This window comes from Littorina saxatilis, linkage group LG1, assembly GCF_037325665.1.
Source record: "Littorina saxatilis isolate snail1 linkage group LG1, US_GU_Lsax_2.0, whole genome shotgun sequence".
In the NCBI taxonomy this organism is placed as follows: Eukaryota; Metazoa; Mollusca; class Gastropoda; order Littorinimorpha; family Littorinidae; genus Littorina; species Littorina saxatilis.
Genome location: NC_090245.1, coordinates 66,924,851 through 66,947,342, shown reverse-complemented (window position 1 = coordinate 66,947,342; position 22,492 = coordinate 66,924,851). Strand labels below are relative to the sequence as shown.

The following is a 22,492-nucleotide window of genomic DNA, read 5'->3' as shown; positions in this document are numbered from 1 at the left end:
AGGCTTCATTTACACCCACGTATTTGAATAAGTCATTATAACAAAGGGAATAATAGCAGACATTGATCAAGAGCAATCTGTGGTCTTCATTCTTCAAATATCATCGTGTTTCTTGTTCTAGGTTAGGCGTTGTTTAAATATAGATATTCGCATAAAAGCACACAAACCCTGCTTCCAGCACACTGTTTAAGTTTCTCTGTCTGCTCACTTCAAGACCATCAATAAAACGACACGCTTGTATCGTTGGAGTAACAAGTTCTTCAGCGAACCAAACAAAGACGACCGAAGGACACGGGTTGTGTCCCTTGATTGATCTTCTGTCCGGGGAAAGTGGATATGGTGGTTTGATTGTTGGTCACGGAGTAGCAGACGTGAGTGTGGGTGCGCGAGAAAGGGGCAAAGAATGTGTGATCTGTTCGCTGACCAGGTCCACTCTACTGGGGGAGAGCGGTCAATTCGAAGCGATTAATCACTGTCGTCTTTTGTATGGCGGGAGAAGCGAGATTGAGAAATGTGTCGTTCTTCGTCTTTTATTGCTGGATCCTTATTACATTCGTTTGCTTCGTTTTTTGTGTGTCTATTTGTTGTTTTATTAATTTCTGTTTTGTGTGTGGTTAAAATCATACGGGTTCTTTTTATTGCCTGGCTGGGTTGTTGATTGGTTTTTAGTTGTGTTTTTTTTATGCGTGTTGGTTTCTTTACATTAAACAACATTTGGTGCCGTTGCTGCTTTCCCATTTGTGATTGTTCGCTGTATTTTATTGCAATAAGTACATTTTTCTAATTGATTGTCACTTGTGCGTTTCGGGGCACACGCTCCAATGTAACCGTCGTCATCGATCAATGTAACCAGTTAGTAACTATTAAGCAGAACAGCAGTTCGTTGCAGGCTGTATGATTTCAAATAGCAGACAGCTAGACTTAGATGCAGTACTTTCGACGAAGAACTGCCTACATATAAAGCACATAATAAAAGGCAAATCGCAAAGACTTCAAAACGATGACTGATCGGAATTTTCTTCTATTCTAGAGCTTTATTCGTCTGTCCGAACTTTCTTCGTTTTTGTTTCCACAGACTGATCGATAGCTTCTGGGAAATAAAGCCTTTAGCACACTGTTTCGACAAGTTGATCAATACGTTCCATCGATCTTTTCATTGAATTGGAAGAGTATAACCTGACTCGTTGCTGTGTGTGTGTGTGTGTGCGTGTGTGTGTGTGTGTGTGTGTGTGTGTGTGTGTGTGTGTTTGTGTGTGTGTGTGAGTGTGTGTATGGGTGTGTGTGTGTGTGTGAGTGTGTGTGTGTGTGTGTGTGTGTGTGTGTGTGTGTGTGTGTGTGTGCGTGCGTGTGTGTGTGTCAGACACTCCCTCCTATAAAAATGCACGGACCGAACTTGTCAACGACAGAAATGACGTCAGGCCTCGGGGACTTCGAAAAAGAAGTTGCCATGTAGCTATTTTAGTACACTGCTCAACAGAAGTCAGGAAAACCTGTCACGATTCTAACAATGATTTTGCATTTTCAATGGAAAGCCGTCCATACAATCCTGATGATATCTGCCAATACACACACGCACACACACACCAACACTTCACAAAGGCAGCATAGTTCAACATTTGTGCGGGGGCTTTTTAATCACACTGACCACTTTGACTGTCATGCAAATGAACCGGCGATTTATTTTTCCCAGATGAACAAATAGTGACCAGCGCACATGTGACAGGGATTAACGTGTCATTAAGTTCTTGAACGTGTTAGCTTTGCAGAGTCTTGTCTGTATGTCAATATGCAAATGTGTTTCACAATTTCTTTCTCCAGATGAACATTAACTGATCAAAATATACGATGCAAGGATAACAAATAGTATTTCAGTTCCAAAAGCACCGTATGTGCACCATCTCCTTACATACTGATTTGCGAATTTATCCAAAATAGACAGAAATCGTATGATCAGCGCGCATGGTGTGTAGGGATTATGTGGTTATTCAGTTCTCAAGCTGCCAGTTTGAAGAATCTTCCTCTGCATTGTGGCATGCGGATTTATCCTGGATTAACATTAGCTAGCATGCATGGTTAAGAAATCAAGGGGTCATCTAGTTCTGAAAATGTCGGCTTTGCAAAATCTTCTCTGCATGTCAATTTTCGGATTTGTATTCAAGATTTTTTTCCAATGGACGCACACTGACCAACTGTAATAGTGCATACATTAAGTGGTCATCTAGTTCTCAAAATTATGTCGGTGGGGTATCTCTTTGCATAATGATATGGAGATTAGTGACAGCTGGACATTAAGTGACCATGCAGCGCGCATGGTACAGGGATTAAGAGTTCAAGCCCATGCAGTTGTTAAAGCACCATCTTCGCAGAATCTCTGCTCATACTAGTTTGTACAATGATAAAAGGGTCATTCAGTTCACACAATGCCGGAAGAATATCCGTGCATATCGAAATGGGGATTACGGTCCTGATGGACTTGAACTGACCTGCGTGCGCGGTAGAGTAATTTTCAAATATTGTGTTTCTTACAACACCGGCAATACAGAATGTTTCTGCATAGCAATACGAGGATTTAAGCTCCTCTAACACAGACGGGTTGAAAAGCTGACTAAAATAAATTAATTATGCTGATTTTCCCCAGATGGTCATTAACTGACCGACAAGCATAATACCGGGATGTGAGGGGTTGTTCTAGTTCTTAAAAAGCTGACTGTGTATAATCTCCCTGCGTTTGAATATGCTGATTTTTCCCCAAGCCTAGACAGGCTTTTGAAAGGCTGGCCTTATTGACTTCACTGAGTGTGGTGCATCTCTGTGTCATTATGTATGACGTCTCAGCAATGTCGGTGTCAAAAGTCCACACACGAGAGTTGGCCTTTATGCAAATCAGCTTTGTCTCGTATCGATCATCTTTCCACTTTTGTCTGAGATGCAAATGTGTAGCCATATCAAGAGGTCGGCCATGTCTTCAGTAAAGCCAATGTGCGGATGAATTTAACATTAATTCATACATTTGCTATTGTTCTGAAATGCCTGCTCTCAAGGGAAGCAGGCCCGTCGCGATATAACCTTCGTGGTTGAAAACGACGTTAAACACCAAATAAAGTTAAGAAAGGGAAGCAGGGTCAACAAGTGAACGTCAAGTTTTCATCGAAGATTTAAGCCCGTCCTCGAGAAGCGTCTTTAATCATTCTTACGTTTGAGGCTTTATCATATTTAACACCATGTGTTGAGTCTCTATAATAAGTGGTTTGTAATCTGACATATAATAGGTTAAATACCAGCCGAACACTACATGAAACAAAAAATGTAATACAAATATATATATATAGAGAGAGAAAAAACTTGCAAGCAACCAACGACATTGACTCTAACAAACAAAGAAGCCTAGATTTTAAAACACGGATGCCTACAGTTTCTGAATCATCCATTCGTTATGTATACAAGAAAATCCTAACATCATTGTAACGCTGGGGACATAATTATTATATATCCCAGTTTCACCCCTCAATGGCTCCCAGAAGGATAGACAATTAGGTAAAGGGGCCGAGAGGGAGGGTGGAATGGGGAGATAATAAAGCAGCAATCGCGGTAACTCACTTCATTCTCTTCCAGTCAGTCGATCGTTATGTGATTATCCCAACAGTTTTTTCCCACAATCCCCTGCGGCGATTCCGAGTTTCCAGCCAAGAATCAGAACTCATAATGTCTCCAGCAGAAGAAACCAGACGGGATTCCAGGCCCTACTGTCTGGCATTTTTTGTAGTTTCTTCCTTGCCCGAAAAACTGTGCACTTCCCGCCATGCAATTGAGCTTCCTGGTTTGACCAGGGGCGTCACGCATGCGCGGTGTGGTCTTGGTATCCGAGACGTGTCTTCGGGTGGTAGATTCGACGTTGGAGGTCCTTTTTGGTCGATTTAGAAAACTTGAATATAAACCGTTTTTGAGTCAGTTCTGAATGGGGAGTGCGCGATTTGTCCCAGTCAAACCTCTATAGCAGCCGTTGGTCTTCAGCTAAAGGCTGGAGTACACCTGATCACGCACACACCTGGGTAGCGCGACTATGTTGCTGCAAGCTTTCCACTTGAAGGGAGCAACTCGAATCTACCAGTGATGGGACAGTTAAGTAACGAAAAGGAGCATTAATTAGGAACAAGAATAATGAGCGGATTCTATGTTACAAATTAATGGTTTCCTCCGAATGAAAGACAGAATGAAAGCCGTGTCAGTTACCTCGAATCCAAAGTGTTGAACTGTGATCGCGTTGGTTTGATTGCATAAGAATAATTTATAGCTGTTCCTTATTATCATACCTTAGTTTGACTGGCTGCAGTCTTAACATCTTTGCGAGTTGTAACACTTTGAGATAATACCGGTTTGCAGAACATCTAGCGTGATCCCTGGAGGCGAACAAGCTTATATTTAGCACCGCTGTCTGTATAGTGTGTGTGTGTGTGTGTGTGTGTGTGTGGGTTTGTGTGTGTGTGTGCGTACGTGCGTGCGTGCGTACGTGCGTGCGTGCGAGCGCCGTGCGTGCGTGCGCCGTGCGAGTGTATGTATACAACTGTGCGTGCAACTGTTATACTGTGTGTACAAGTGTTATAAAGAGAAATAAGGGAAAAAACCGCCATTACACAGACGTGGTATCGGTCGTCCTTGGTTATCTGTCTTCTATCGGTGGATACAGTGCCTATCTGTTTTTGTGTGTAAGGTCGTATTCTGTGGATATGTTCAATACACAAATCGGCAGCAGATACATGCGGGCAAGGTTTTCAATGCCATTTCAAATAAAAATACAACGGTTGTCTGTCTGTCTGTCTCTCTGCTTGTCTGTATTCCTGTTTGAGTGCGAACGACTCTAGTGAGGAGTTGCAGCTGGCATCTTGCTTTGGAACCGTTCAACACAGTCTAAGGGCGCTAACCTAGCTCCCTCTGGTTTGTTCACTGGAAGACTGCATGACTGTTGTTGCTTCCCTTGCACTATTCTTTGCACTTTTTCCGCACGGGTTCTTCTAACAAACCATCCAGTCTGCTATTCCTTGGCCTTCCGAAAAAAAGATTGACAGTCAGTCAAGCAATCAATCAAACAATCAGTCAACCAATCAACCAATCAATCGACAAATAAATCATGTAATACCGCTTCATGCGGGATCGCCACTCAATTCATCAATCCATCCATCCAGTCATATAATTATCCATCAATCAATCCATTACTCCACCAGTCAGTCCGTTCGTCAGTCAGTCAGTCAAACAGGCCGATTGCTCAGTTGATATACTTGTTTTCACCTCCAGTGATTTAGACGATCAAGTGTAACGAGACGACAGCATGCAATTGGTTGTGTGTTTGTTTGTTTGTTAGTATTGCTGTTGATTTGTTTTGTTCGTATTGTAAATGTTTACTTTGTGTTGAATTCCCAGCTCTGCTGCATTTTGTCTGATTCTTTCTCAATGAGCGTATATGAATGGTATAGATTTATCAATTTGCAAAATCAAACGAAGAATTCGTCACTCAGCTGTCACCACTCCACACCACTCCACCACACCAAACCACATCACATCACACCAACCACACCACACCAACCGCACCACCCCAACAACACCACACTAACCGCACCACACAAACCAAACCACGCTACACAACACCAGCCCCACAACACCAACTACACAACACCAACCACACTACACCACACCACACCAACCACACCACACCCACATCAACCACACCAACCACACTACACCAGACAACAAACACTGCACCAACCACACCACATCAACCACACTACACCAGCCACATCACACTACATACACCACACTTCACCACACTAACCACACCACACCGCACCAACCACACCACCACACCAATCAAAACACACCACACCAAACCACACCAACCACGACACACCAACCTCACAACACCACATAACATCAACTACAACACACCAACCACACCACACCAATCACACTACACCAACCACACTACACCAACCTCACTACACCAACCACACCACACAACACTAACCACACCACACCCACCACACCACCACACCAACCAAACCACACCACACCAACCACACCACAACCAACCACACCACATCAACCACACCACACTAACCACACCACACCACACCAACCACACCTCACCAACCACAACACCACACTAACCGCACTGCATCACACCCACAACACCACACCAACCACACCACACCACCCATACCACACGAAACCAACCACACCAACCAAACCACTTAATTACCACATCACATCACACACCACACCACACACCACACGACTTTTTTAGCCAGAGCCATCGGTCGCATGTTTTTTGCTCTGAGGTGACCGCTCACCACTTTGCTTTCTGCAAGGTTTTCCACCGGGCACGCACGCTCGCACGCATGCATGCACGCACGCTCATACGTACGCACGCACACCACACCACACAACACCACGCCACACCAATCACACCACATCACACCACATCACTCCACACCACCCCACCCAACCACACCACACCACACAAACCACACCACGCCAACTACACCACCCCGACTACACCACCCCAACCACACCACCCCAACCACACCACCCCAACCACATCACCCCAACCACACCACCCCAACCACACCACCCCAACCGCACAACCCCAACCACACCACACCAACCACCACACGACACCCCACCTCGCCCCACCACACCAGCCCCACATCATCAACCACACCACATTAACCACACTACACCACACCACACCACCCCACACCACACCAACCACACTACACCAACCACAATGCACCAACCCTACCACACCAACCACACCACTCTACACCAACCACACCACACGCACGTACGCACAGACGCACGCACCCCACACCACACCACGCCACACCATCCACACCACACCGACCACACCACACCCATCACACCGCACCACACCACACCACCCCAACCACCCACCCCAACCACGCCACCCCAACCGCACCACCCCGACCACACCACCCCAACCACACCACCCCTACCACGCCACACCAACCACCACACCAACCACACCACCCCAACCACACCACCCCAACCACACCACCCCAACCACACCACCCCAACCGCACCACCCCAACCGCACCACCCCAACCACACCACCCCAACCACACCACACCAACCACACCACCCCAACCACACCACCCAAACCACACCACCCCAACCACACCACAAGATACAAGATACAAGATACAAGATACAAGATATGTATTCACCAATTTTGCAAAAGGATTTCATCTTGGCACGGCACGGTAAAAATAAAATAAAAACCAACCAGACACATATGCAGACACACATCACCATGCATGCATACATAAGTACATTACACTGTCATGCACACACAGCCACAACTCACACACTCACACACACACACACACACACACACACACACAATTATTTACATACTCACACATAACCAGCCACATATCTACATCACAAATTCACATCGTCGCCTTGTAAAGGTAAAAACCATATCAGTTTAACAGGGGTGCCAGTAATATCAATACAACATTAGTGAATACTAGAACAATACCTAAAATTTATAATCCATTTAAAAGTAAGTAGTACACGTAATTATTATCATTTAGTCAGATCATCACATAAAATTATATAATCATAATCTAGCCAGTTAGACAGTTTAAAACAACAGTATTAACAGACTATCACAGATCTACTCAAGCCCTGAACCTAGAGTCGCATTGCACATTACCATCACAGAACTACTCCAGCACCTAAAAAATAAGGACCATTCCACACCCCAACCACACCACCCCAACTACACCACCCCAACCGCACAACCCCAACCACACCACACCAACTACACCACCCCAACCACACCACCCCAACCACGCCACCCCAACCACACCACCCCAACTACACCACCCCAACCACACCACCCCAACCACGCCACCCCAACCACACCACCCCAACCACGCCACCCCAACCACACCACCCCAACTACACCACCCCAACCACACCACCCCAACCACGCCACCCCAACCACACCACCCCAACTACACCACCCCAACCACACCACCCCAACCACGCCACCACAATCACACCACCCCAACCACGCCACCCCAACCACACCACCCCAACCACACCACCCCAACCACACCACCCCAACCACACCACCCAAACCGCACAACCCCAACCACACCACACCAACCACACCACACCAACCACCACACGACACCCCACCACGCTCCACCACACCAGCCCCACATCATCAACCACACCACACCGCATCATACCAACCACACTAGCCCCACCTAACTAACCAAACACATCAACAACCACACCACACCACAACCAACCACACCACACCACACCAACCACACCACAAACCATACCACACCGCACCACAGACACCACACCAACCAAACCACAACACACCAACCACATCACACCAACCACACCACACAAAACACCAACAACATCACATCGACCACACCACAACACACGCTGAGCTGGGGCTGTGTGCACGAGTGTGCGGCCACCTTGGTAAAAAGTAAGCGCTAGTCCAGATTGATTGAAATGGAGATCTAAATTTAAACTCGGTCGATGTTTTAATTAGTACCGCAAGTTTTTGTCAGGTTGATTTGGGGGTTACCCTTATTTGGGAGGCGGTCACGTGACCCCTGTACAATAATTATTTGATCCGAAAAGCGCTAAAAAAAAGCCAAGTTTGAATGAAGTGACAGGGTAGAAAATGGTCGCAATAGTGTGTATTGCTAAGTTTCTTTGACTTTCTTGTGCACGCTACCACTGGTGGCAGTTGTTGCTTTTTTTCTCGTTTTGTGTGTGTGTGTGTGTGTGTGTGTGTGTGTGTGTGTGTGTGTGTGTGTGTGTGTGTGTGTGTGTGTGTGTGTGTGTATGTGTGTGTGTGTGTGTGTGTGTGTGTGGTTGGTTTGTTTGGTTGTTTATTTGTTTTGTTTTCGCGTACTTGATTGGCTGCTGGTTTGTTTGCTTCGTTTTTGCTGCGCAACTGCTGTGGACGTCATTAAGCCATTCCCTTCCCCATAGAAACCGACTTTATGTATACACATCTTCGCCCAAGAGAGCCGGTGGGAAAGTATCACCTTCAACAGTTAGGAGAAGGATTGACATTACAGTTTCAGCAACCTAGCGGCCAGTCAAGTCGGTGTTATGATAAATCCCCATCTTCAGCGATGCCTGGGGGTTCTTAAAATGAGGTTCTACTGTATTTGCATTCGACGAAGCGTTTTAATAGCCGTATCGGGCACTACTTAAAACAAGAAGCTAAAATAAGATAACACAGAATATGACTGCCCGGCGTTTATCTTGTACATCTTTTGTTCTTCTATGTTTGTTAAATGTAGTCGTTGCTTTTGATGTTGTTGCTTGTTTGGTATTTTGCTGTATTTGTTTGTGTGTTCGGTTGGTTGGTTGGTTGGTTGGTTGGTTGGTTAGTTGGTCGGTGGTTGGTTAGTGGGATTCTTGGTTGGTTGGTTTTGTACGCATATTCAGGTTGTTAGAGACATTGTAAGTATAAGTTACAGCTCCGTCCATCCATGGTATCGCCTGATATTTTGTCGAGACTGGGTCAATGAATATGATGACGTCACTCGAGGCTCTGCCGAGAGTGACGTCATTATATTCTTTCACCCCGTCGAGACAAAATATCACGCGATACCATGCATGGACGGAACTGTAACGTATATATGGCATGACCAAAGTAAACAGAATTTGTCATGGGATGTGGCAACAAATCATTGGAAATTCACGATGGGCAATCAACCCAAGCCTAGAAGTTGTAGAACTATATTTTGTTTCAGTCTTGGCAAGGCCAGTTTTGTCCAGTTCCGGAAAAGACATAATGAATTCATTCACCCTGCCGTGACGAAAAAAACAATTCCATGGATAAAAACGTATAAGCTTATCATCCCGTGACGCATCAAAGCTAAATTTTGTTTTGAAATGTCATTACAACGTACAGATAACTTATAACGACATAATCGCCTTCACAAGACAGGAAAAGCGCACACTTTGTTTTTCGTCTGCTACAAATCTAGTCTTGTTGGTTGACGGAGAGAATGAAGCTTCAATCATACCTTCATCAACAGGAATAAATGCTCAATCCGCTGTCAGTTCGCAACTGAACCTTGTTTTTTTCTTTAACTTTTTGGTTAACATTGAAACGGCAATCCAAAAGAGTGTTTCAGCTGTTTCATGACACAGGCTTAGCTCCTTCTTTTGAGTTGCTTTTCAGTCTAAAATGACACCGGAAGCGAACAAATTGTCGCGTATACTGTCGTCACAAAAAGACGTCATGACAAAGTTACACGCAAAGCGAAAGAGACTTTGACGTCATTTACTTTTGTTTGGAATTTTCCGCCTGTTCCTAGCTTGTCAGTGAAGACCTGACGTGAGTAAGCTTACCCTTTGCAGCTGTGAAATAATCAGTCTTGTGTCTCGTTCGTGTAGGTACAGAGTTTGCTTCTGCAATCATTGTGTTCGTGTTGATGACGGCTTCATAAGATTTCCATGTTCTTGTTTCTGCGGCTGCGCAAGTTATTTTGCCTAGGTCATGGCCGAACTTTAGGCCTACGGAGAAATATCGCTGGATATTTTCTCCCTAGATTAACAGAGACAAAGAAGGGAAGTCATGCTGTATGAGACAGTATTCCCCCCTCTGCTTCTTTCTCTCTGTAATCGTGTAGGGCTAGTTATTTTTCGGCAACTTACCCAACAACCAAAATCACTTACCCAACAACGGGTCTGAACCCTCGATAGCTCACAGGTTGATGAGCTAAACTTTGAGGGAACTACTTTAGCGATTGAAAAGTTCCGAACGCTCTAATGTACGACTTGAAATATACATCTCTAGACCAAACAATACAAACATACAGCATTTAAACTAGCAACTACAGGCTTGAACACATTAATCTCCATATCAAACCCATGAGTTTGGTTGTTTTCTAAATCCAAATCTAACGATCAGTGCAGAGAAACTCGCTTTAGATCTCTTATGAGTGCAAGCAAACTTCCAAGGCAAGTAACTCTCGTACTCTGTCTAGCGATAAGAGTAGTTCCCCTTTCAAACTTTCTGAACTGAGTTGCTTGGACAAAAGACAGCAATCCGACGGTTAGTTTTCGACAATATTTCATTTTATAAACAGATCACACGCAACCGAGTGCACACATCTCATCAATTTAAAGAACCTACACCGGTTTCATACAATATTTTGCCCCAGAAAACTGAACTTCATAGAGTTTTTAACGTTGGAACACGGGTGCAAAAGTTCGTCTGCTAGTCCCATTTGAAGAAAGAACATTTTCTAAGCGATACCAAAACATGAACAGAACACACACTATCTGCCTTTACCGCCACAGCAGATTAACAACATAACTGTGTACTTGATTTTAGTCCAAAACAAGGAAACTGACAAGAAGTGTTGACAGAATTGAATGATTTTCCCTGAACTATACAACCGCGCATTCTTCAATCGCCTGCGCTGAAGCTCGCATGTTTCATGATCCGCTAACTTCGACCATTATTTTTAATAATCACTGAGACTCGGCATGTAACCTCTACTTATCGATGTCTTGACGTTGACTGTTGGTGTTTCAGGTACACTCGCATAATTATACACTGCTCCTGTTTTATGTTAGGTATACTCGCACCTACACTGTTGGTGTTGTTTTTTAAGGTACACTCGCATCTACACTGTTGGTTTTTTATGCTAGGTACACTCGAATCTACACTGTTGGTGTTTTATTTTAGGTACGCTCGCACCTACACTGCTGGTGGGTGTTTTGTTTGGCACAATCGCACCCACTCTGTTGACGTTTTATTACACCCCCGGTATAGGGGTGTGTATAGGTTTCGCTCGATGTGTTTGTTTGTGTGTTTGTTTGGGTGTTTGTGTGTTTGTGTTCGCATATAGATCTCAAGAATGAACGGACCGATCGTCACCAAACTTGGTGAACAGGTTCTATACATTCCTGAGACGGTCCTTACAAAAATTGGGACCAGTCAAGCACACGGTTAGGGAGTTATTGGTGGATTGAAATTATACAAGGACTTATAGAGGGACATCTTCATGGTCAAAGGGAAATAACCATTCTCACTCAGTCACTGCCACCAACTGAGAAGGTTATTTCCCTTTGACGGGGGGTGTTTTTCCTACCTCGTAGGAATTTCTTGTTTTAGGTATATTCGCACGTACACTGTTGGTATTTTGTTTTAGGTACAACCCGCATCTACACGATTTCTGTTCTTACTCTTGTCCTCTTCGGGACCTATCTCTTTATTCCAAGAACTTGCGTGTTAATTTTCTTGAGGATTAACGAAAGGAAAGATTGATTTTGCGGGACAAAAAAAACCCAAGTCGCGTAAGGCGAAAATACAACATCTATTAGTCAAGCTCAGTCGAACTCACAGAATGAAACTGAACGCATTGCATTTTTTCCGCAAGACCGTACACTCGTAGCATCGTCTGTCCACCGCTCGTGGCAAAGGCAGTAAAATTAACAATCCAGAAAAGCGCGGTAGCGGTTGCGCTGAGGAGGATAGCACGCTTTTCTATATCTCTATTCTTTTTAACTCTCTGAACGTGTTTTTAATCCAAACATATCATATATATATGTTTTTGGAATCAGGAACGGACAAGGAATAAGATGAAATTGTTTTTAAATCGATTTTGGAAATTTAATTGTAATTATAGTTTTTATATTTTTAATTTTCAGAGCTTGTTTTTAATCCGAATATAACATATATTGGATCGTTTAAAAAAAAATAATTACAATTTTCAGATTATTAATTACCAAAGTCATTATTTAATTTTTAAGCCTTCAAGCTGAAATGCAATACCAAAGTCCAGCTTTCGTCGAAGATTGCTTGGCCAAAATTTCAATCAATTTGATTGAAGAATGAGGGTTGACAGTGCCGCCTCAACTTTTACAAAATGCCGGATATGACGTCACCAAAGACATTTATCGAACAAATGAAAAGAACGTCTGGGGATATCATACCCAGGAACTCTCATGACAATTTTCATAAAGATCGGTCCAGTAGTTTACTGTGAATCGCTCTACACACACACACACACACACACACACACACACACACACACACACACACACACACACACACACACACACACACACAACATACACATACACCACGACCCTCGTCTAGATTCCCCCCTCTATGTTAAAACATTTAGTCAAAACTTGACTAAATGTAAAAACTTACCCCGAGAAATAAATACCCAAGAAAAAACAAGAACAAATCCGCTTTTGGAAATGAGTTCCCATGGGAGACAACCCGAGCAAGCACGACCCGTAACTCTGAAGGCTAATGGCTGCCCGGGGACTTCCGCTGTGCTCGAAAGGGCAAGTAATTGGCGAGCAGGTTTACGAGAGGTGACAGCAGTTATTTGCCCCTTAGCTGGGGCCACCAGCAGGGGTGTAGGGGTAAAGTGACAGAGGTGCTGAACGAAGAATGAGATCACAAGTTGTCTTCAAAAAGGGGGACGAGGAAGGGGGTTATAACAGAGAGAGAGAGAGAGAGAGAGAGAGAGAGAGAGAGAGAGAGAGAGAGAGAGGGGGGAGAGAGAGAGAACAAGAACAAGAACAAATCTTTAATTGTCTAAGGCCACAGCCCCTTACAATAGTGGTTAAAATAACAGCAATAGTATCTGCACAGTTATAAATTATAGTCACGCATAAAATTCAACAAAATACATTAAGACCCTGATGACATGTCACTGAACCTGATTTATAAGGGTTCGTCTCTTCTGTAACATGAAGAACACAAATCTGCTGAAGCTGTTCATGAGAGAGAGAGACAGAGACAGAGAGAGAGAGAGAGAGAGAGAGAGAGAGAGAGAGAGAGAGAGAGAGAGAGAGAGAGAGAGAGAGAGAGAGAGAGAGAGAGAGAGAGAGAGACAGACAGACAGACAGACAGAGAGAGAGAGAGAGAGAGAGAGAGAGAGCGAGAGAGAGAGAGAGAGAGAGAGGACATGGGCACCGGCACATACAGGAGCAAGCAAGACTAATTATCAAGTAAACCTCATGAACAACACAGTAAGCAACGATACAGAAACATAGCGACGCGCAAAGTGAGGGGAGAAAGACAGACAGACAGACAGAAAGAGATATGGATGTGTAGATGGAGAGAGAGAGACACACAGAGACAGAGAGTTACAGACAGAGACAGAGAGAATGACAGAACTGAGACAGAGAATAAGACAGAAAATCAGACACACTGACAGACACACTGACAAAACCAGACACTCAGAATGAGAGAACTGATACCCGGAATAAACTTGGAAGAGATCGACAGAATTGAAGAAAGGCGAACTTGTCCACGCTGTGTGCCATCAAGTCTTTTCGTTGATTGCACTGAATTAAGACCTTTTGGGTTGACCCAAACAACACTTGTCTGAATGAAATCCTCTTTTGGGAATTCGTCCGTGGCTTCTGTGGAATTGTGTCTTGTCTGGGTCATTCTCCTCAGTTGTGCCCAGTGGACACCGTCCCACGTGGATAGTATCTAAATGTGTAACCGTGAACATTTAGCCGTAAGATCTGAGTAACAAAGGGAACGTACGGGTATGCGTTCTGAACGCATACGACATGTGTAATAGAGCAAGACAGTGAGAGTTGTGCGGAATCATCCTCCTGGCACTTGAGAGAATGTCAAGCATTCAAATGAGCAAGCGATGTTCATCCTCTCAGTTAGTACAGTTTTGATTACATTTACAGGTACTTTTCCTCGACGTTTCCTAGGTCGTATAATTATAGGTAGAAAAAGAGTTACTATAACACCTGCACATATTCATTGTTTTAAGTTGCTGATTTGTACATTCTTAACCGAGAAAATGACTGTAGCCTCATATTTTGATTTAAATTAATGGATGCCTTTCCTAAACATATCGTTGGTCACAGGGAAAGAGTTGGGTATATCTGTACACAGATTGTTCAGTAAATCAAAAAACATGTAAAAGTACATAACGCGCGTAACACAAATGCAAGAAGTGAGAGGAATTTAAATTCAAAAAAAAATAATTAAAAAAATAATTAAAAAAACAGAATGCTTAATAAAAATGCTTTTTTTTTAAATACGCTTTATATATAATTCGCTAATTTCTGCATAAAAGAGAGACACCAAAATAATATCTTCTATTCACCACTTCAAACATGTTTTGAGCATAATAAGCACTGATGTTTCTATGTCACAAAAATGGGGCCCGGTTTAGAGAATAGCCCGTCTGTCTTTGCCAAGCAATACGAAGAGATACCATTTCTTTTCCAAGCTGTGTTCTTGACGGTCTGCTTGACAAGTCACCCAAAACAGCAATCTAGCACAACGATATGATTTGTGTATCTCATGATGAGCATTCTTAAGATCAACCTGTACTTTTCTTATGTTAAACATCCTCGTCATTACCGACAACGTTTTTATGTTCCAGAGTCACTCTCCCTACATTCCGGCAGTCTTTAGAATGACCCTTAATCACTAACATAAATACACATACGTTTCCCTATAGCTCAGAACGCACTCGGATCTGTTTTCAGTTATGGCACATTCCGCAGGCCATTATTGAGACGTAGTATGGTTGGCAAATGAGGCAAAAAGTGCGATACGAAGACCTACAACGCTCACAAAAACAGACATTGCTCAGGAAATGTTTTCACTGTTCGCACATTCGCTGCTTCTGGTAGAAGAGAAAAACAGGTTTAACGTGAGACCAGAAAGTCTTGCTCAATTTCAAGTTATGGCGTTTGGTGGAAAACATCAAGGGATTGAGCAAAAACAGCGTGTCAATTTACAGGGGTTAGTACGGATGGTTTAAATACAGGTCGATGTTCTCCAACATCGTGAATATGAACTGACTGACTATATGATTGGTGTGTGTGCGTGTGTGTGTGTGTGTGTGTGTGTGTGTGTGTGTGTGTGTGTGTGTGTGTGTGTGTGTGTGTGTATGTGTGCGTGTGTGTGTGTGTGTGCGTGTGTGTGTATGCGCGCGCGCGCACGTGTGTATGTGTGTGTGTGTGTGTGAGTTATTTTATTTGTTTATGCTCAGCGTGCAAATGCCACGCACGTCAAACAGTCCTGACTTGCCTCAAATGGAAAGACGTCCTTTGGCAGGTGTGTTGACACCAAAGGCAGCCTCTCATTTGTGAAGGGAAACAACAGGAACAAAACCCTGAAGCCGGAATGTGGCTGCTTGAGTGGCATGGGATTGAAAACGTCAACTGCTCAATTATCAACCCAAAAACAGGTGTCAAGACGAAAAATGAAACTAAAAAGAGGGGAGGGTTATCAGGAGAAGGATAGAGAGAGAGAGAGAGAGAGAGAGAGAGAGAGAGAGAGAGAGAGAGAGAGAGAGAGAGAGAGAGAGAGAGAGAGAGAGAGAGAGAGAGAGAGAGAGAGGGACGGGCAGAGAGACACACAAAGATATACATAGAGAGAGGACACCAATAGGTTTACAGAGAGAGAGATAGAGAGAGAGAGAGAGAGAGAGAGAGAGAGAGAGAGAGAGAGACAGACAGACAGACATACAGAGAGAGAGACAGAGAGAGACAGAGACAGAGACACAAACAGAGACACAGGCAGACAGACAGCTAGCCAGACAGCTAGAGAGAAACAGTGTTTCATGGACAGAAAGTATGAGAGGGTTGGAGTTGAGCTTGGGGATGCGTGTGTGTGTGTGTGTGTGTGTGTGTGTGTGTGTGTGTGTGTGTGGAGGGGGGAGGCAGAAACACACATAATTACAGCGGAAAAGGTGTTAGTCAAAGAAGTAAAGTGTGTGATGAGCAAGAAACAGAGCAGCCAGATTCAGTCATCACCCACTAAAGTATTTAAGCAAAAGCAAAACACACGCGCGTGCACTCACCCAGCTAATGGTAAGGGCCTTAAAACAGATTAACCTTTAAATCATGCATTAGCTGCCTGATGCCAATCTTGTCTGTCTGTCCTCCCTCACAAATTGTATGTTTTATGTTTCCGTTGAAAGTGTTTGTGTTGAACATATTTCACTTCCTGACAAGGGCAGAAGGTTGCTGTTGCCTTACATGGTTTCGACTGAAGCAACATCGCTGGAACCCATCATGAAGTTATGTTGATGAATGATGGTGCAGTGTGTTATGTGTTCACAAGATATATACAAAAACTCCACTGAAAAAAAGAAAAAAAGAACAGATGTGTTGGTGTTTTAAGATAATCTACAAACAACAGAATTCAAATAATGCCACCTCTTTTAAACATGAAAGCACATTACCTTCTTTCAAGTACAACACATTACACATGCGTTAGCTTTAACTTCTTTCTTAGATGATAATCTTTTGGGATATATATGGAAACTAGGAAGGAAGGTAACATTTATTCTAAATGCCCCAGGATTGTAACATGAGAAAAGTAGAATCTATGATTCTATCCGTCAAACAAAGAAGCGGAGAAATGCATCACCAGTTATCCTCGTCTTAATTTCAAAGCATTATTTATTATTAACTTAGGACTTATATACAAAGGGAAGGGGGGGGGGGGCGGGGAGGGGGGGGCAGATAACCAGTCCAGATCAAATTCCTAGTCACTTAATAAATACAGTATTCAGTCTTCATGGCAGGCGTGTCTGTGGTCTGAAGTTCTTTGGCAACAGACTATGTTGTGCATTCAGAAAGCACGCGTGCCATAGTGGTTAGAAAGTAGAAAGCAAAACAAAACCAAAAAAATCCTGCCAGCGAGATGACAGAACCTGATGCCAGGAGCAGAGAAGCGAGAAGAAAACACCCAAAACATTAGTCTAAATAGTGGAATGCAAAATGGCCGTATCACATCATCCGCACAAATCTCATCACCATAACACAACACCCTCTACACCCCAACTCAAGCGGCAAATCGACGAACCGACACCAACGCCAAAAAGCACGGAAAATATGCAGTACATAAACAGTGCGGTGCATTTTTCTCTGCGGCAGAGTGAAAACGTCACAAAGTGTATTGGTTGCACGAAGTTCTTTCTCGTTGCAGCTGCCATGTTTTTTCTCCCTCTCCAGCGGCAGCTCCAAGGGAGAACACCGAGGTGGTCACGTGTCGAGAGAAGATGAGCACCTCTTTTGCCAACGGCTCAAGTCATCGTCCTTTGTTCCTCGTACCACACTCTTTGCTCGTACTTTTACGCCAGGAAAAATGCTGAAACCTTTTTAAACAGGTGAACTCTACTGCACGTGTATTCAACATGTAATTAGATTAAATAGTGCCAAAGCATCACTGTCCTTGAGAGAAAAAGAAGAACAAAAGTAAAATACTGAAATGCCCCGAACGATAATGTGTGCACGATTCCTTCTAACACCGAAAAAATGCGAGTTGCTATCTCTTAGGTTAAAACGATGTGAGTAAAAAGGAATGACGTGTTTTCGCTGGATCACACTACGCTCGAAACTTCTTCAACTTCCGTCACACAAAATAACGTTCCAGTTACTGTAAACATGCACATGGGGGAGATAACAATAATATAAATGGAATCTTATTGAACATGTTCAGCTTACCCCATTGATCAATATAAAACTAGATCTTCATTTTTCATTTGATATCACCGTACTTCTCATTACTGACACTAAAACACCCAAGTTTGAAACCTGCATGACATGATTGTTAGACCACACTGTCAGGGTCTAGCTCCATAAGAAGCCTAGACATGAGTTCCGTTGTCTCGAAAAGGGTACAATGATTTGACATCAAATTGTCTCATGACATGGTATGTGTAGTCAGAAACAAAAATGTTCTCACATTTAGTATTGCACATTCTCTGGAAAATTCCAGTGTCAGTCACAAAGAGACAGTTGCTGAAATCAATTTTTATTCATTTTACAATTTTTTGTTTTACAAAAACCTTGTTTTTTTTGGGAGGGGGGGGCATGTGTTTAGAGTCACACCTCAAGAAGTTTATTTAAAAAAAAAAAATTTAAAAAAAATTAAAACAACAAAAAATTTTTTTTTTTTTAAATCAACTTTAAGGTGGCAGTACTGCCTGGGATTTTGACAAAAAATCTATTTTCCATTCCATAATGTGTTATTTTCATACAGAAATGCCTCAATATTGTCAAACATTTTGAATTTGTTGTCGTAATTAGTGCCAATATAGTATTTCTACACAGTTGATGTGTCAATTTTGACATTCTCATTTTGACGCGTAAAAAAAGTTTTCCTGTGATGTTTTTTGAAGTATTATAGATACAGTGTTGACTTGTTGCACAGTTATGTTTCAAACCATTCTGGCGTTCATTGTGTTTGAATTTCTAAAACAAAACCACCACACACTGTGGAGCTGTGTGCCATATATCAATAAACCAATTTCTGCACACTATGTTTATTGTTCCTTAACATTGAATGCATGATTTAATTTGTGACCAAAGTTTTACTGACATTTGATAATACCACCAACATAATGCAACCCCTCCCCAGGTGGAACGGTCAACTGCCCTTCACAACTTAGTTAATCGCAGGAATTCTTCAGGCGAAAAGAGCTCCATTCCTTCAAACAGCGCAATATTCGTTAACTTTTCCTTTCTATACAAAACTTCAGCGCTCTTACGTATTACATTTTGACGAAGCTCACTAAAATATACCACACACAAAAAAAAACTAGAGCCTGCCAAAGATCAAATAGAGCTGAACATGTTTCAAACTAGATTATAAAACAATCTAAGCACAAATATTCTTTGTATATGACTGTGTGTGTGCGTGTGTGTGTGTGTGTGTGTGTGTGTGTGTGTGTGAGTGTGTGAACATATTAAGCTTTTCCTTGAGCGTATGATTTTGGAGCCATTCCATGGAATGTGTTTTGCACAAAATTATGATGTCCATTGACGTTTCTAAAAGCGTTCAAATGTCATATTGATGTTGAAGAGCTAGAGGACATTTGTCCTGTATACACGTATGAATTTGTAGGAACATCCCTGATATCATACTGCAAACTGTACAAAACAGACACTTAAAACTCTTTAAACTATATGATTGACTTTCAAGGGAATATTAATAGAACATACCATCAAATACTGGCAAATGAAGATAATTGCATTATCCGCAAGTTTAAGCAAAGGCGCGGTGGAACAGTTGACACAAGGTCAAAGCGTGATATGTACCGCACAGTTAAGTTTCTCAGCACTCATCGGAATATGGGAAGATGCACACACCTACAGAGTTTCTGTTCTATGCACGCTCAGCTCACATAGGATCTTGAAATGAAAAATGTACACATGGTCAGCAAAGTGTTTGTACACTGCATGTTCAAAGTCAGGAATGAATCAGGGTCTCCCTGAAGACTGGGTCTTGCCACCTGAGGACCTGTGCTTTCGCAAAAATGGCCTGGTCAAAAACGAGGACCTTGTGTTGCAGTTCCAGTTCCCTTGAAGCCTGAATGTATGACAAGAACCGTCGATGTATCTGTTGGACTGCTGACTATCATAGGCAGGTATCGAACCTGTACAACAGACAAAGGAAAACGTACAAGCGGGGTAAAAGAGCATAATTGTGCTTGAAGTAGATAAAAAGAACGACAGGTTTGTTTGTGTGAGTACGTGTAAATGAATGTTGGTTTAAAATAATAACACATTTTGGTTGCTTGTGTTTAAAAAAAAAAACATTTTATTTGTGTGCCTGTGCTAGGAACAAAGATACAAGAAACACCTTTAAGGATCCAGTGTTTAAAAAAAAAACCACAAACAGACATGTCCAATAAAGTGGAAAGGTAAAAAAAAACAAAAAACATTTTAGGTGTATACATGTTTCTTTTCGGTTATTTTGTTAGACAGGTACCCAATCTGTACAACATATTACCAGAGACATACATACAGAGATGCGAAGCGAGGGGAATAATCGTGGCTTCGGCAGGGAGATAACTGCTTCTTTGCTAAATTAATTCATTAATAAAATCAGTACTGGCGTATACGCAGCTATTAGTGCGTGGACATTGATGAATTCTATTCTTTTAGTAGTTAGGTACCAGGTTCTGCAAAGTTCACATGGTACCCTTCTCCGTATAACCAGCTTGAACGATAGAGTTCTACGCCGTGTAGTCTGTGTTTTCCTTTTCATTAAAAGAACACAAACAAGAACATGATGACGATGACGATGACGATGATGATGATGATGATGATGATGATGATGATGATGATGATGATGATGATGATGATGATGATGATGATGATGATGATGATGATGATGATGACGATGATGATGATGACGATGATGATGATGAATGATGACGATGATGACGATGATGATGATGATGATGATGATGATGATGATGATGATGATGATGATGATGATGATGATGATGATGCTGGTGATGATGACGACGACGACGACAACGATGATGATGATGATAATGCTGCTGCTACTGCTGCTGCTGCTGATGATGATGATGCTGATGGTCTAAGGCTACGCCTTTTCTTACAACCTGTCCTTACATCTTATACACATTTCTAATACATAATAAACAAGTAGAACAAACGGAAAACTAAGCTAACAACGAACACACAAGCAAACAAACAATGACACAATCAGGAAGTACACAAAACAACACAAAATGATATGGAAACACACATACAAATCGAACATGAAAAACAACCAGCAAGGAAGCAAAACATGCAAGATGTTAATTGAGGTAATACATATAAAGCGCCCAAAGGAAAAGAACAAGGAGGACAAGAATAATAAGAATAACAAGTCGCGTAAGGCGAAATTACTACATTTAGTCAAGCTGTGGAACTCACAGAATGAAACTGAACGCACTGCATTTTGTCAATGACCGTAGTCCGCCGCTAGTGCAAAAGGCAGTGAAAGTGACGAGCCTATTTAGCGCAGTAGCGGTTGCACTGTGCTGCATAGCACGCTTTACTGTACCTCTCTTCGTTTTAACTTTCTGAGCATGTTTTTAATCCAAACATATCGTATCTATATGTTTTTGGAATCAGGAACCGACAAGGAATAAGATGAAATAGTATTTAAAACGATTTCGGAAATTTAATTTTAATCATACTTTTTATATGTTTAATTTTCAGAGCTTGTTTTTAATCCGAATATAACATATTTATATGTTTTTGGAATCAGAACACAATGAAGAATAAAATAAAAGTAATTTTGGATCGTTTTATATAAACATGATTTTAATTACAATGTTCAGATTTTTAATGACCAACGTCATTAATTAATTTTTAAGCCTCCATGCTGAAATGCAATACCTAAGTCCGGCCTTTGTCAAAGATTGCTTGGCCAAAATGTCAATCAATTTGATTGAAAAATGAAGGTGTGACAGTGCCGCCTCAACTTTTACAAAAAGCCGGATATGACGTCATCAAAGACATTTATCGAAAACATGAAAAAAAATTTCTGGCGATATCATACCTAGGAACTCTCATGTACAATGTCATAAAGATCGGTCTAGTAGTTTACTCTGAATCGCTCTACACACACACGCGCACAGACAGACAGACA

General features: G+C 42.4%; 1 protein-coding gene across 1 annotated transcript; it reads left to right on the top strand.

Moving 5' to 3' along the window:
• Window positions 1-6,389: 6,389 nt before the first annotated feature.
• Window positions 6,390-8,288, top strand: LOC138983231 (uncharacterized). Its single transcript, XM_070356688.1, has 2 exons — window positions 6,390-7,230; window positions 7,717-8,288. The coding sequence occupies exons 1-2, from the start codon at window positions 6,390-6,392 to the stop codon at window positions 8,286-8,288; spliced, it is 1,413 nt and encodes a 470-aa protein (XP_070212789.1).
• Window positions 8,289-22,492: the final 14,204 nt, after the last annotated feature.